This window comes from Rhinolophus sinicus, linkage group LG06 (genome assembly GCF_036562045.2).
Source record: "Rhinolophus sinicus isolate RSC01 linkage group LG06, ASM3656204v1, whole genome shotgun sequence".
NCBI lineage: Eukaryota > Metazoa > Chordata > Mammalia > Chiroptera > Rhinolophidae > Rhinolophus > Rhinolophus sinicus.
In genome coordinates, this window is record NC_133756.1 from 103519959 (window position 1) to 103535394 (window position 15436).

The 15436-nt window shown below is 38.3% G+C and overlaps 1 protein-coding gene across 5 annotated transcripts in view; it reads right to left on the minus strand.

Annotated features, from left to right (window-relative positions):
* Nucleotides 1–15436, minus strand: part of CEP295 (centrosomal protein 295) — a 49495-nt gene that overhangs the window by 15102 nt on the left and 18957 nt on the right. For all 5 annotated transcript variants that reach the window (XM_019737512.2, XM_074335595.1, XM_074335596.1 and 2 more), the window contains 8 exons: nucleotides 13974–14157; nucleotides 13593–13748; nucleotides 10671–10889; nucleotides 7030–7128; nucleotides 6779–6882; nucleotides 4870–5007; nucleotides 4122–4219; nucleotides 840–3858 (listed from right to left, as the gene is read on the minus strand). In XM_019737512.2, coding sequence (XP_019593071.2) covers nucleotides 840–3858; nucleotides 4122–4219; nucleotides 4870–5007; nucleotides 6779–6882; nucleotides 7030–7128; nucleotides 10671–10889; nucleotides 13593–13748; nucleotides 13974–14157 — 4017 coding nt within the window. The remainder of the gene's footprint in view (nucleotides 1–839; nucleotides 3859–4121; nucleotides 4220–4869; nucleotides 5008–6778; nucleotides 6883–7029; nucleotides 7129–10670; nucleotides 10890–13592; nucleotides 13749–13973; nucleotides 14158–15436) is intronic.

Consider the following 15436-nt stretch of genomic DNA (forward strand, 5'->3'; position numbering starts at 1 on the left):
ACCATTCACAGGCTTCACCTAAAAACGTAGCCTCCATTGTACCTTTCAATATGCGGTCTTACTTGAGTATACCCCTCTGCCTTTCTTTTCCCACTACTTTTCCTTCAAATGACTAGTAAACCAATAGAACTCAAGTTCTCATGAACTCAACTCAAGCTTCTCCTGAACAACAAGGATTTATAGAATTCTATTTAAGCTAAATAATAAATTTAGGAAATGGCCTTTTAAAGTAAAAGGGACACATTCATATTTAAGAGAATATACTCTTGTCTCCCATATATGAATGTCTTGAGTGACCGTGCCAGAGTCTTCTCAATAATTCAGTAACAAGCAGCAGGTCAAGCTGTCCATCAGCCTAAAATCATGCCAATTATACAACAGGTGTTAATGTTGTCACTTAAGGAAAAAGATGGTACTGCTTTTGATTCATAAACAAATGTCAGCAAAGTGCTATAGAAAGCACAAGGTCTGCTATTTGCATAAAAGAAATGCTGCTAACCAGTTATTTTACAATTTAATCTTCTTATGGTAAGCCAAAAACCCTTTAAAACAAAACTTCAAATGACAGTCTACATTTTTAAGTGTTGGCATTTGGTTGTATCACACTACTGGCTGATTAGTTGGGCTTCAAATAACTATTAACCTCATAAATACCATGTGAGGTAGTTCAATTTTTTGTTTTAATTTCCACATTGTTTAAGGTAGAAAATTAAAGCAGTTAAGGTAAAACCACTTATTCTCAATAACTAAGAATTTATTTAAGCCTAAGATTAAAACAAACATTTAGCTTCTGAGTCTGGTTAACTACTAATATTTAGATACTCAAGTTTAATACATACCTGACTGTCTTTAAAGAAATCCTTCAAAGTCTCTTGGTGTTGCTGTATCTGCTGTTGCAATGCTGTTTGTCTCTGTACTTGTAGTTCTTCCTGGGCTTTTTGGCTATAATGCAGTGCTTCTTTTTGTAGATCCAATTGCTTCTGAAATCCCAAGTTATCTTGCTGAGCTAAGATAGGCTGTGAAAAACTCAAAAGTCTATCTTGAACTTTTGGGATCACAGAATCGCTTGAAGAAACTATATGTTCATTCTTGAATGAATCTAGTTCACAAATGTATTTAGATTCAACTTCAGCAAAAGGAAGTGGAATAAGGAAATGCTCTCTTCCTTTGGGTGGAAACAAAAAGGGAACAGCGTGCTCAGAAGATTCACTTTCAATCAACTTATTTTTTTGGTTTAGAAGCAGTTCTTCCTGGGTCTTCTCACTCGAATGTACCACTTCCCTTTGCAAGTGCAATTGTGCTGTCAAATGATCTTGCTGAGGCAGCTGTGATAAACCCAAAAGCCTATCAGGCAATCCTGATATCTCAGAATGACTTGAGGGGGCTGTATTATCACTCTTAGTGGGGCAAGGTTCTTGGATTCTATCAGATTCAGTACAAGGTAAGGAAGCAAATGAATGCTGCACGCTTAGGGGTAAGAAGGAAGAGGTATCAGCCTGCTCGGGAAATATTCCTTCCTCCCACTCACTCTGTTTATGTAAAAGTAATTCTTCCTGAGCTTCCTGTCTAGATTGAACAATGGCTTCCCTCTGTGTGGCTAACCGTTCTTGTAGTGCCTTCAAGTTATCTTGTTGAGGCTGGATAAGTTGTGATATCCTCAAAAGCCTATCCTGCAATTGTGGGATCTGAAAATGACTTGAAGGAATTTTACCATCACTCTCTGTTGAAAGAGGTTCCTGGGTTGTACCAGATTCAGGAGAAGGTAAGGAAGTAAATGAAAGCGGTCCTAACTGGGGTGTGAATGAGGAGGAAGCAGTTTGTTCAGAAGATGTACTTCTTTGGGTTATTCTGTTACAATGAAGGGCCTCCTTCTCTGTGTCTAGCCATTCTTGGTGTGTCCCCAAATTACCCTGTTGTGAAAATCTCAGAACTCTGTCCTGAAATCTTGGGATCTTTGAATGGCTTAAGGAAACTGTACTGTCGCTCTTGATGGACATAAATTCCTGGCATCCTTCAGATTCATCCACCTGGGGTAGGGATAAAGAGGTGCCAGTCTGTCCAGAAACTCTTTCTAATTCACTTTGTTGGTGTACAAATTCCCGAGTTTCTTGTTTAGCTCCATGCGTTACCCTCTGTATGTGTGACTCTTCTTGGAGTGTTGACAAATGTTCTTGCTGTGGCAGACTATGCTGTCGAAAACTGGGAGAGTCATCCCGAAATGTTGGGATGATCAAGTGACTTGAGGGAACTGTACCCTCCTTCTTAGACAAGCAAAGGTTTTGAAATCTAGACTCAGTTTTAGCAGGAGCTTGCAAAGCAACTGAATGTTGAGCAACCGTTGGTGGGAATGAAGAACTCATGTGGCCAGACTTGCCATCTGCCAAATCCCTGTGTCTGTGTAAAAGCAATTCCACCTGGGCTTCATGTCTAGCCTGAAGAGCATCCTTCTGTGCAGTGAGCTGCTCTTGGAGCAACTTCAAACTATTATGTAAAGGTAGGAACTGCTGTAGGAAACTCAAAGAGCCATCCTGAGATTTTGGAATTTCAGGCTGGCTTGAGAGAAGGCCCTCCCCACTCTTTGATGAATACTGCTCCTGGATTTTTCCAGACTGAGCACCAGCAGAAAGTAGTGAAGTAAATGCATGCTGAGTGACCTGAGATGGGAGGGAAGGGGGCTCAGTCTGTTCAGACCACATTCCTCCATCCAGTTCACCCTGTTTATTTACATGTAATACTTCCTGGGCTTCTCGCCTGGCCTGAAGGCTGTCCCTCTGAACATTTAACTGTTGCTGAAGAAATTTAAAATGATCTTGCTGTGATAAGACAGGCTGTGAAAAACTCGAAAGCCTATCCTGAAGTTGTGGGACCCCAGGATGGCCCGAGGAAACTGCAGTATCATTCTTGGCTGGAGAAGATTCCCAGATTCTCCCTGATTGAGCTTTGGCAGACGGCAGTGAGGCAAAAGAATCCAGATGTACCGATGGAAGGAATACAGAGACACCAGTTTGTCTTTCCAATTCTTTCTGTTTGCACAAAAGCAATTGTTCCTGAGCTTCCTGTCTTGACTGAAGAACTTCCTTCTGTAGGTCTAACTGTTCTTGGAGAGCCTTTAGATGACCTTGCTGGGCCATGACATTCTCTGAGGGTGGCAAAGACTTATCCTGCATTTGGCTGATTTTAGAATGGCTTACAGAAACTGCACTTTTGTTCATGGTTGAAAAGCGTTCCTGGATTTTTCCAGATTCAACTTTGGCAGGCAGAGAAGAACTAAAAGAACGCTCAGTGACCAGTGGTAGGAATGAAGGTTCAGCTAGCTTAGAAGATGTATTTTCATTGTTCTCTGACATTTGCTGGGAGTCTAAAGCTTGAAAAGTCATTGCCCTAGATGTTTCAGCGATTTCACCAGAATGCTGTAATGTTAGTGGCCTATCATCTGACAAAGCCCTGGAAAGTATAGGAGATTCTTTAGGGACTGATTTACAGTCTCTCTGCTGTGCTTCAATCTGTGAAAACTGCTTTGGCTGTTCTTGTGGCTCCGAACATTGCTTGGCTAAAACATCTGTTTCTGTTGTTTCAACCGGTCTTCGTGGAATGAGATTTTGTCTTGGAAGCTGAAAATAATCTTGTTCTAATTTGGGAATCTGGATGGGCTGTATAGGTTGACATTTGTTAAGACTCAACTTGGGTCTCTGACCTTGATCCCAATGGTCTGGTATAATGGTGGGCCTTTCAGGTGGAGCTGATGTAACAGAATCGGGTAGTAATGATGTAGCTGACGTGGATGGGTACTTTCCTCTTAACATAGTCTGATATTCGAGTAATCGTTTCCTGGCTGTTTCAACAGACTGTCTGTGAAACCTACCAAACACAAACACAAAAACAAATATTCTTTTGTGATTAAAAAAATGCTCCATATTCTCAAGGGTCTATACATTACATTTAACAGCAATTTGGGTTGGCCATAAACATGGCGGAAAAGGAACAATGTTCACATTGCCCTTTGAGAAATCTATATGCCCTAATTCTAAGGGAATCCTGATCAGATCTTCATATACACAAAGTAATAAATTCTGAAGATGTAGCCAAACACTAGAACATATGAATTGTACCCAAGCTAATACCTGTTTTGCTGTAAAAGGTGATACTGATAGTTATGAATCATCCGCCTATGACCATCTTCATCAGTACTTGTGGTGTATGATGCTGAAGCAGTGCCAACCTAAAAAAAGACAAAGCTCCTAATTAAAAGACAAATACAGAAACAAGTACTAAAGTATTTAATATGAATGAAGTTCTATAATTGTAACTTCCATATAGCTTTATTTTTTAATAAAAAAGACTGGCACTTCCATTATTAAAAAACAAAGTAATCTACCATTCTCTTTTGGTGCCATGTCCAAGAGCTCGACATACCCATTGTATACAAATCAGTCTTGTTTCCCCAAAAATAAGACCCAGCTGGACAGACAATCGGCTCTAATGTGTCTTTTGGAGCAAAAATTAATATAAGACCTGGTATTATATTACTATATTATTATTTTACTATACTATACTATACTGTTATATTAGACCTGGTCTTATAGTAAAATAAGACCAGGTCTTATATTGATTTTTGCTCCAAAAGATGCATTAGAACAGATTGTCCGGCTAGGTCTTATTTTTGGGGAAACACGGAACACTGGCACCCTCTAGAAGCTGAAAGATGAAAGCCATTAGGTTTATATAAACTTATTTATATATATATACATTGTTAAAAAGAAAAAATTACCAAAGAATTAAAAAGGCATTTTACTTTTCCGGGTGCTAAGATTATACACATTTTTTTATCCCCCGATGATCAATGTAGAGATGAGATTTCCCACATCCTACCCCAGTCTGTTGAGTGTTTTTTCTTTTTGCTTCTTCCAGCTGAACCCTGAAACAATCAGTTTCCAATCTTAACTTCTGTTGTGCAATTTGTTCAAGCAATTCCAACTGTTTTTGCTTCTGCTCTTCTATTTCCATTATCTAAGTAACAAAAAAACTATCGATCTATGAACAACAAACTCACACAAAAGAAAAGTTCATAGTATGCATTACATTGAAAAGAAATAGGCCTTATCACCAAGAGTACCAATTATCAGAGAACAAAGTGGTGATGTTTAATCTCTGTTACACCGCTGACAGAGGGAAGAAGAGAGTGAGAGCAGGGAAAGGGGGGAAAAGGAGAAAAAGTGAGAGAATTAAAAAAGAGGCAAAAGGAAAGAAAAAATAAACACATTAACTATTATATTTCTGTTTTCTGGGAACATAGGGAAACCCTGATCATCACTGAAGACCCACTTCCAGACAGGCAGCAAATGATGCCCAGCCAAATACTGTTTTTCATGTCTTTAGTTTTACATTGTTCTCAGTAAGAATACTACTAAAGAAATTAAATAGCAAAACCTCCCTAAACACATTGATTTCTTAGGCACACCCATAAAGGGGTGCAGTTACCTAAAAGCCAAATAATACTACAGTGAACAACATTCTGTATCTTTTCTGTCAGGCAAGAAACAGATGGTCAGAAAATGGCAGAGGGATGACACCTAAACTTTTCTCTTATACCAACACACACACAGAGCCAAGTAATAAGAACATATGTCAGACTGACTAAGTTTCATGAGGACAGGGACAAGTCTGCCTATTGCCTGCTAAATCCAGCACCTTGTACACTTCCCGATCCATACGTGACACATTCATATTTACTGAATAAGTAGAAAAAGATATGTGAAATTTCATTAAGAGGAACGCTTTTACTAGAGGTAATGAAGAATGACCTTGTTTTCAAAATAAAAAATGCCTAAACCTGATACTTTAATTATTTCTAATCAGGCAATAGTTAGTATCATCAGGCTATAGCTGAGTCCCTATCTTCATCTTACTTTCCCTCACTCATCAGAGCCACTGAATTTAGACTGCTTACTGTTTTGTAGTAGCTCTAGAACTGCATTATCAATACAAAAGTCACTAGCTACATGTGACTATTAAACTTAAATACAATTTAAAACGCAGTTCCTCAAGTGCACTAGTCATATTTCAAATACCCAACAGCCCATGTAGCTAGTGGCCACCAGACTCGACATAGATACGGAACACTTCCATTAGCACAGCTAGTTCTGTTGGACGATACTGCTTTGGGATATGGTTCGATAACATTTGTCTGAGAGTACTAGCTCATAGAATTCGCACTCCCCAGACATATTTTTATAAAAAATATAACTATAAACTGGCTTAGTAATAATTAGCTTCTTTCAAGGTAATTTGTATTTGAAAGTTCTTTTATTAAAGTAGATGGGACAAAAATTACAGTTGAGGTTGAATTAAAAATTTTCTTCTGAAATACCGTTTTTCAGAAAAACTTGTGGGATTACAATGCCCAGCTGAATGTCCAATATTATGACAGGGATTCATTTATTCAACAAATATTTATTGAGCACTTCCTATGTATAAGGTATTGTACCAGAAATTATGTAGACTTGAATTTGTTTAAAAAAAAAAAGAGTCTCCACCTTTAAAAAACTTATGAACTTTACAGGAAGATAAGAGACATACAAAAGCATAAAATACAAAGCAGAATGTCATAAGGGTCAAAAGAGTAGTATAAGAGAAGGTGAGGTGCCTTCTATCAGTTCAATGTGTAAAATAAAATAGAAGAAATGGTATCAAAAGTAGCCAGACATTAAGACAAAGTTCACTGGTCAAACAAAATTATAGTACCTAGGGGAAGAAACAAACTTTTAAAAAGAAAAATTACCTGTTTCTGCCTTGCTGCCATTCTAATTCTGGCTGCTTCTTCTTGAGGATGAAGTAGAACTGAACTCTGAGCTACAGCTGTGATAGGTTGAGTCTCCTTCATTTCTAAAAGAATCCTCCCAAAATTAGTTTCAATAATTTAGAATTCTGACACCACCAGGATACCCTTAATTCATTCATTACATGTAATTTTATTAGGGGAAAGATTTGCAGAGTCAACGTTTAATTTGAGGATGTCATAAAAAGAAATACCTTTTTCCTTTTCAGAATCTGTATCACAAGAAAGTGGTTTATCTTCACTAGTAAGTGGTCCAGAGTCAACTGTTAGCGTATCACTTTCAACTGTAACAACTGTAACAGGAAATTATTATGAACATATTATCACTGTCAAACTTAAATCTGAACAAAGTAACAAAAATCTGCACTCAGAGTAACAACTGAATCTTGGTCCACCTGAATGTCTTATTTAATTAAGATCCAGTCCCCTTCCAGATGACCACATATTTTATACATTAAATTCAAGGCTAACGTAAGACAGATGGAAGATTAAAATTGTGAACAAAAAGGAAAGAAATGAACAAGAACCCATTAAAAAGGCACACTGACAGTTTTAAACAATGGAAAAGCATCGGAGTAGAATAAGCAAGGCACCAGAGTTTAAAAAGAGAAGCTAAAAAAATTTAATTGTATCTTTGACATATATAGAAATTAGGATTATTTATGAAACCAAAGCAGGGAAGAAAGTTAAAGCAATCATATCAGGACAGCCAGAAACTCTAATTCTGCATCAAGCACTCATTCATTCATTCGTTCATTCACACACTTACTCATTCAGCACCTACCTATGCGCTGCATGCTGAGAACACCATGGTAAATAAGAAAAGGCCTCAAAGGGGTTTTACAGGGTGAGTGGGGGCAGAAACATTACATAATCATACTAGGGAAAAAAATTATAAAATTATAAAATTAGACTGTGATAAGTACTATATAAGAGAAACAAAGGGTTGTACAACAGAGTATTACAGGGGAATTTGAATTAGACTAGGGGCTCAGGTGAGATTTCTCTTAGAAAATAACACTTAAGCAGATACCTGAAAGGTAAGGAAAAAATAAGCCAGGTAAACAATGCAGGGATGGATAGGAGACCTTTCCACACAGATCAGCAGGTCCCTATGAGGATAAAAACTTGGCTCACTCAGGGACCTGAAAGAGGATCTATGCACATGGGTGTAGAGAGACCAGGGGGTAAATGCAGCAAGAGGAGACTAGGGAAAGCCTAGTCCTACAGGCCTTTCTCAAAATAACCTCGTTATGGCCGGAAGATGAAAGAGCCTCCTTTTATTGCTACTTTTTTGGCTACTCCTTTTAACTGCCTTTGCTATTTGCCTCTTTTCTCACCATGTTACAAATGCTAGAGTTCCTCAGATGGTCTTATAGGCCTTCTTCTCACTGAACTCTTTCCCCTAAAAGACCTCCTCCATGCCCATGGCTTTAATGATCATATTTTGCTTGACTTCCAAATTTACCTTTCTTGTTTTAAGCTATTCAATCAATTCAACAAATATTAACTGCACCTTTGATGCACAAGGCACTAGTCTAGGCTCTGGGGACACAGCAATGAACAAAACAAGTTCCCACCCTCGGGGGTGTATATTCTGTGACTGGAGGGTACTCAGGGTGGAGAGGGATAGGTGTGAAGAAGAAAATAAGAAAATAAATTTATGGTCCATCAAATGTTGGTAAGAGCTATGGAGAAAAAAACAGGGTAAAGGGAATAGGGAGGAACGAGTATGGGGAGGGGTAGAAGCTTGCCATTTTATATAGTGGTACGAGAAGGCCTTATTGAGAAAGCGATATCTGAGCCAATATCTGAAGGAAGAAAGAGTGAGCCATAGAAATAGCCAAGTGCACTGTAGGCAAAAAGTCCAGCAGTTGCAAAGACCATGTGAGTCACGTCTGCTGTGTTTGAGGAATAGCAAGGAAGCCAGTGCCTAAGGTACAGTTGCTGAGAAGCGAGGTGTGGTAGAAAATGAAGTCAGAGAGAGAATGAGAATGAGACAAGTGGTGGGGGAGAGGTGTGTGTTGTGTGGAGATCATGTAAGTCTCTGACGCCCCCGTAAGCATTTTGGCTTTTACTGAGTGAAATGGGTGGTTGATGGAGGACTTCCCCCAGAGGAACAACATGAGCTGATGTATATTTTAACAGGATAACTCTGGGAATAGACCACAGCAGGAAGGTGAAAAACTGAAAACAGAAGACCATTTAGGAGGCTAATGCAAGAATCTACACTAAAGATTGAACATGGCTTAAACTAAGTGAGCAGGCGCTGAGAAATCGTTGGACTTTGGATATTTTGAGGGTAGGACCAATAGGATTTGCTGATGGTTTGGATGTAGGATATAAAAGAGGGGAATCAGGGGCCAGCCAGGTGGCTCAGGCGGTTGGAGCTCTGTGCTCCTAACGCCGAAGGCTGCTGGTTCGATTCTCACATGGGCCAGTGGGCTCTCAACCACAAGGTTGCTGGTTTAACTCCCGCAAGGGATGGTGGGCTCTGCCCCTGCAACTAACAACGGCAACTGGACCTGGAGCTGGACTACACGCTCCACAACTAAGATGGAAAGGACAGCAACTTGACTTGGAAAAAAATCCTGGAAGTACACACTGTTCCCCAATAAAGTCCTGTTCCCCTTCCCCAATCAAATCTTTAAAATAAATAAATAAAAATAAAAGAGGGGAACCAGAATACCAAGGTTTTTGGCTTGAGCAAGAGAATTTTACTACCACTTATTGAAATGTGGGAGAGTCCCTATTTCCCCCAAAATAAGACCTAGCCGGACAATCAGCTCTAATGCATCTTTTGGAACAAAAATTAATATAAGACCCAGTTATATTATATTATCTTAGATTGTCCGGCTAGGTCTTATTTTCAGGGAAACATGGTTATTGGAAAAGCAGGTGTAGGGTGGAAGGGGATATCAAAAATTCAGTTCTGAAAAACTCTAAGATGCGATTAGATATACAAGGGAAGATGTCAAATAGACATTTAAATGAGTGGAGTTCAAAGGAGTCCAAGCCCAGAAGGACACCCTTGGAAATCATGAGTGTATAGATCATAAGTCATGACATTAGAGATCAAAACTAAGGAATGTTGCTACAAAGAGAAGAGATTTGAGAAACAAGCTCTGGGGGAAATGACTAGTGGTTGTAGAGATGAAGATAAGCAGCTGAGGAAACCCTGAAGGACAAGCCAGTGGTAGGACTCTCCCTCCGCGCCCCGCCCCCCAGAGGGGTCAAGAGGTCAACTGAAGAAACTGTTTCCAGAAGGCTTCCTGTTGTACTTAAAATAAAATCTAAAATCCAAACTACAAGTCATTTCTTTTAGAATCCAGGTAGCAAAACATTTCCATACAAATCCAGTCACATTTTTTTAAAAAATCCAGAAGATAAAACTCTAAGAATAAATACACAGTACACAGTATACTCTAAAGCTGTTAACATGTTCATCTCCTTCAGTAATTCTTTCAAGAGTTGTTCTTAAGGATATAATTAAAGATGCGGGCAAAGACTTTGCTAAAAGAATGCTCACTGCAGCATAAAAAATAACAAGAAAACTTAGACCCAGCCTAAATTCATTAACAACCGGAAACTGGTTAATTTTGTTTCATCAAGTACATTGGGATTAATATATATGAATAACACTACTATACTGATAGTGGTCTGGAAGGAGATTCACTAAAATTTCTAACGTATGTTGTCTTTAAATAGCAGCATTCTGGGCTTTAAAATGTTTTCTTGCTTTTGACCTCTATAAGACTTTTCAGGAATGAGCATAGTTTTGAATAACTTAGAGAGGGTTGATGCACTACAAAATGAGACTATTGGAGAGAAGCACCTTGCTCCTGCTCAGATAATGTTCTCTCTTCGATAGTCGTTGTTTCTGATTCAACTGTTGGTGCTTTACTCTCAGTTTCACTAACAGTCGTAATCATTTCACTGTCATCCTCAGACATGGATTTAATTGTCCAGAGAGATTTTTGGCTTCGGATCTTATTTAATAATTTTTTAAAAAGAATTTTTGAAGGGAGCTGGTGGGTCTTCATTGCCAAGGGAACTAAAAAGGAAAAGAAAAAAAAAGTATTCAGCACCTATTATATATCAGGCTAATTTTTCTATCTTTATACTTAGTTACCACTACAACTACCAGTTAAAACAAAAGCACAACTTTATTTTCCTCTTTATTTAACACTATATACTATGATATTCAACCCCAATCACAATTTTATAACCAGAAATAATTTTTCAACTTAAATTTAAATAAAGGCACCAAAATTCAACTATTTCCCAACAATATGCGTACAACACAAATTTCCAGCTTAAAAACTTATCAGGAACATGTTTATTTTGTTTGCTGAATGATGTCAGAATGCATACATCTTAATTAATTTGTGGGCAACATTAGCCTTCAAAATATGTGCTATAAGGTTCTATACTCTGTGCTAGAGAAGCATCCCAAATATGGCTCTGTGCCAAATATGGCACTATGCTAGAGGAAAACAATACTAGTTATAAACTAAAAGCAAATCAAGTGCTTCTAAATTATTCCCACTTATCATGATAAAGAGACTTCTACAGTTAAAAAAAAATTCTTCAGTTGTTTCCTCAAAATATTCTTCCAAATAGTACAATGCCAAAACTCAGTAACAATACTGACAATTCTTGAAGGGGACAAAACTAGGTTGTGAACACATAGTTCTCTGCCTTAATCAAGGAATACTATTTTAAAAATCTACAGAGGTTGAAAACTGGTAGACTATGGTTTTGTCTGATCCACATTTTTCTTTAAACTTTCTAATTGAGTTATAATTTACAAAGAATAAGTTGCACAAAATCTAAGTGCACAGCTCAATGAACTTTACATATATATCCATGTAACACCATCCAAATCATAATGTGTGATATTTACGGCACCTACTAAACTCCTTCGTGTCCCTTGCCAGTCAATGCACCCCTAAAGATAACCACTATTCTAACCTCTATTCTAGACCAGATTAGTTTTGCATGTTTTTTTCCTTTAACTTCATATAAATAGGGAATTACACTTAAGTAGTCTTTTCTGCCTGGCTTCTTTCACTCACCATTAGTCTGTGACTCACTCATTTTTAAGAAATAAAATTAATTGCCAGTATTTAAAAATAAGGATTTAAAAACAATGGGATTCCTAGGTTCTTTTGAGCAATCAAGACAGTTACCAACACCAAGCCAGCAATCCCAAATGGAAGAGGCAGGAGCAGAAGAGTAACTGTCCCGTTAGATAAGGCAGGACTTCTAATTCTGACAAACTAGAGATCTGAATGATATCCCCAATGAAAAAACTAAAAAGGTTGGGTGAAACAGTAAAATATCTTCTTAAACGCACTGCTGATCTGGCAAGAAAATGAGAGATTCTGTAGAGGGCAGAAATGAAGTGTAAGTGGGGATTCTGGAAGGCAAGTGAGCCCTGAAACTATCTTCTGAAGTTTATGCCAAACCTCAATAACCTGACACTTTGGACAGACTGTGGGCACAGGGGCAGGGATAAAGCCTAGAGCCCTCACCCAGGCAGTCTGATAGGAGACCCACATAAAGCTGGAACCTCAAAAAGCTACCCATCCGCAGTGTAGGGTGAAAATGATTAAGAAAGCCTGAGTGGTTCTGAACAAAGGCAATACCAGTATTGTGGGGGTAAAAAGAGGTCAAAATGAAAAGGACTTGGTCTTTAAGGAGATGTCGAGTAAAAGAGTGTGGTGTTAGAAGTAACTTTCACTGGTCTGCCTTGGATAACTGCAGACTGTGGTATCCTTCACTAAGACAAGGAAGACAGGAAGTAGGGTTTCCAGGCGGGCGGGAATTCCCCCCCATTCTCAGGAATTTTTTCGCTTTCCCATTCCCGACTCCCAAGATACAAACTGTTTTCTGTTCTCCACGATGAATTGTTTCCACAAAGTGTCGGCCAATACTACCAACTACCTGGCTTCAAGGAGCCGATTTTCCCGATTTCCCGACCAACTTTTCTTGGGATCCGGAAATGGAAAAGTGAAAAAAATTCCCGAGAATGGGAAGGAATTCCTGCCCAGAAAAATTCCCGCCCGGAAACCCTAGCGATAAATAGGAAAAATGTCTAAGAGAAACACTGTGAGTAGTACGTTTATTTCCCATTGTGGGTATTACTGGGTTCAAGGAGCCGATTTTCCTGATTTCCTGACCAACTTTTCTTGGGATTTGGGAACGGGAAAGCGAAAAAAATTCCCAAGAACGGGCGGGAATGGCCACCCGGAAACCCCAACAGGAAGGTGTCAGTAGGCAAGAGAGGATAAATTTATGTTAGACAATAAATTTTAAGTACCTGTGCGACAGCCCAATGAAAAATTTCAGAATGTGAAGAGCGAGAGAGTTTAGAAGAGAGATCTAAGTTTGTGCTATTCATCATTACACATGAATGGCCCAGCAGTAATGAACACAATAGGATCTCTGGTGATTTGATGGAAGTCTAAAAAAATTGCTGACCTTACAAATGAATTCAGAATTAACTATCTCAACGAAATAACCTAAAAATCTTCAGACTATATATATACACATATGAATAAAAGAACTTTCCTCCTATGTAATGAAAAGGATCTTTAATGATGGAAATCTGAAAACATTGTTTCTTCCTTCTGTCACTCCTATGAGTACTAGTCATTGCTTACACTTAAAAGTAGACCCAACTTTCCTAACTGTTGGCAAATGATTACCATTTTTTCTATGAAATATTGTAATATTCAGCTCAGTTTTTTACCATTTGCTTCACTAGAACATATTGTCACTGGAAGGTTTTCAGTTTCGCCTAAATTTTCTTGCTCCATGGAAAGGTCCAGTTCTTCATCTTGGATCTGATCAGTCACAGTGGGCAAAGGCTCTGGTTCAAGGTGCAAAATCAGGTTTCCTTTCACCTCTCAATAAAGAAATAGAGAGACATGTTTCCATTCCAAAACGACTAAAAAGAACTTGAGCATAAAAATTTAAAGGACATCATACATAATTTTTAAGTCTAAAATGTGAGGTCCTCCCCTTCAAATGGAAAATTCATTTCAAAATAAAACTTGCTTCATCAATACAAATATATTTTCCCACCAAAACATTTAAAATAATTGTTGAAAGTTAACTGAAAATATCTTACTATTGTCTGCATTGTACATGTCTTCGAAGGCAAATTCTAGCTCTCTCTGCCAATCTTCTTTCATTTCACTACGTTTGTATGGAAGTTCAAGTAGTTGTGGTGGCATTCTTGCTACAGTCTGTCTCCTACGTGCCAGGTCCTCTTGTTGTAGCTGTTTGAGTTCTTGCATTAGTTTTTCTTGATTCTTCAAGAATAAAGAAAATTAATTAACAACAGCTGAGTCACAAATGTTGGATAGTAACATTAATAGAGAGGGAAAAGTGGAGAAATCCTGAGGAACAAGGCCTGGGGTTCCCTTCCCTCTACCATTTGTTCTGCCCCCAAAGTATATTAGTTAATTTATTCATTCAAAAAAATATTTACTGAATGCCAGATACCATGATAGATGCTAGAGACATAATCTCACCTACAGCCTACAGACCAACAAACAGGTAATTAGTATTCTGTTAATAAGTACTGTAAGATGGTGGTACTGATTAGGCCACAAAGCTTCAAAAGTACCTGCCACTTACAGTCTTTCTCAGGATAGTCATGAAGTTACGTCCTATGTAAGTTGCCATGGCTCCTGCAATGTACTTTGTGCCAGGTCTCCTCAGAGCCAGCAGCATATACCAGTCTCACGTAGGCACCAAGAACCAGTGACTGTGCTTAACAGAGGATACTTTTTATTACTTGACACTTTTAGGAATCACCATGACTAAAGGAGATCTGTAAGTATCTCTTTTAGCATAAAGAGTCTAGCTAATATGGAAGTTTAAACAAATGTTTTAGTGAGGTTACCCAACCGAGTTTTGGTGATGGAGGACAGGGCAGGGGCATGAAAGCTCTCAACCCTTGGGATGAGGATTTAGCAAGACAAAAGTGGGTGAAGGAGGAGTACGAGTGAGAAGTAACAACTGAAACAGAAAGGTATGGAGATGAAGGCATGGGGTGTTCAGACAAAGTATGCTGTTCATTAGGGAGAGGGCATAGAGGGCAAAGGTAGCAAAGCAAAAAAGATAAAAGTGAAAGAGGCAGGTAGAGGCCAAATAGTTACAATAGACATTAGCAGGAAATAAGATCCCAAAGCACAATGGGGTCTACAGCAAAAACGTTCAGAGAGGGGGAAAAAAATGCTCTAACAGTAATGGGATTGCACGGTTTTGACGCCAATTTTGTGTAAGAGACACCAAGTCTACAAAAAGGTGGACAGCCTCCTGTATGATAACAAGGTGTTTGTCAAGTGATAACATTCACACACTACTTATTCTTATGTAAAGTTTTAAATATTTTGTCATTTGAAGATAAACTTTTTAGCCATGCCCTGAAAATCAAATTATGAATGAATTTCATTTACATTAAGATTCAAATCATCTCATTAAATTCTCTAAAATCATTACATATTTTTCTACTTGAATTACTTATAATAACAACTACCTCTACCACTGAGCTTATAAAATTCCAGGCACAATTCTAGGGGCTTT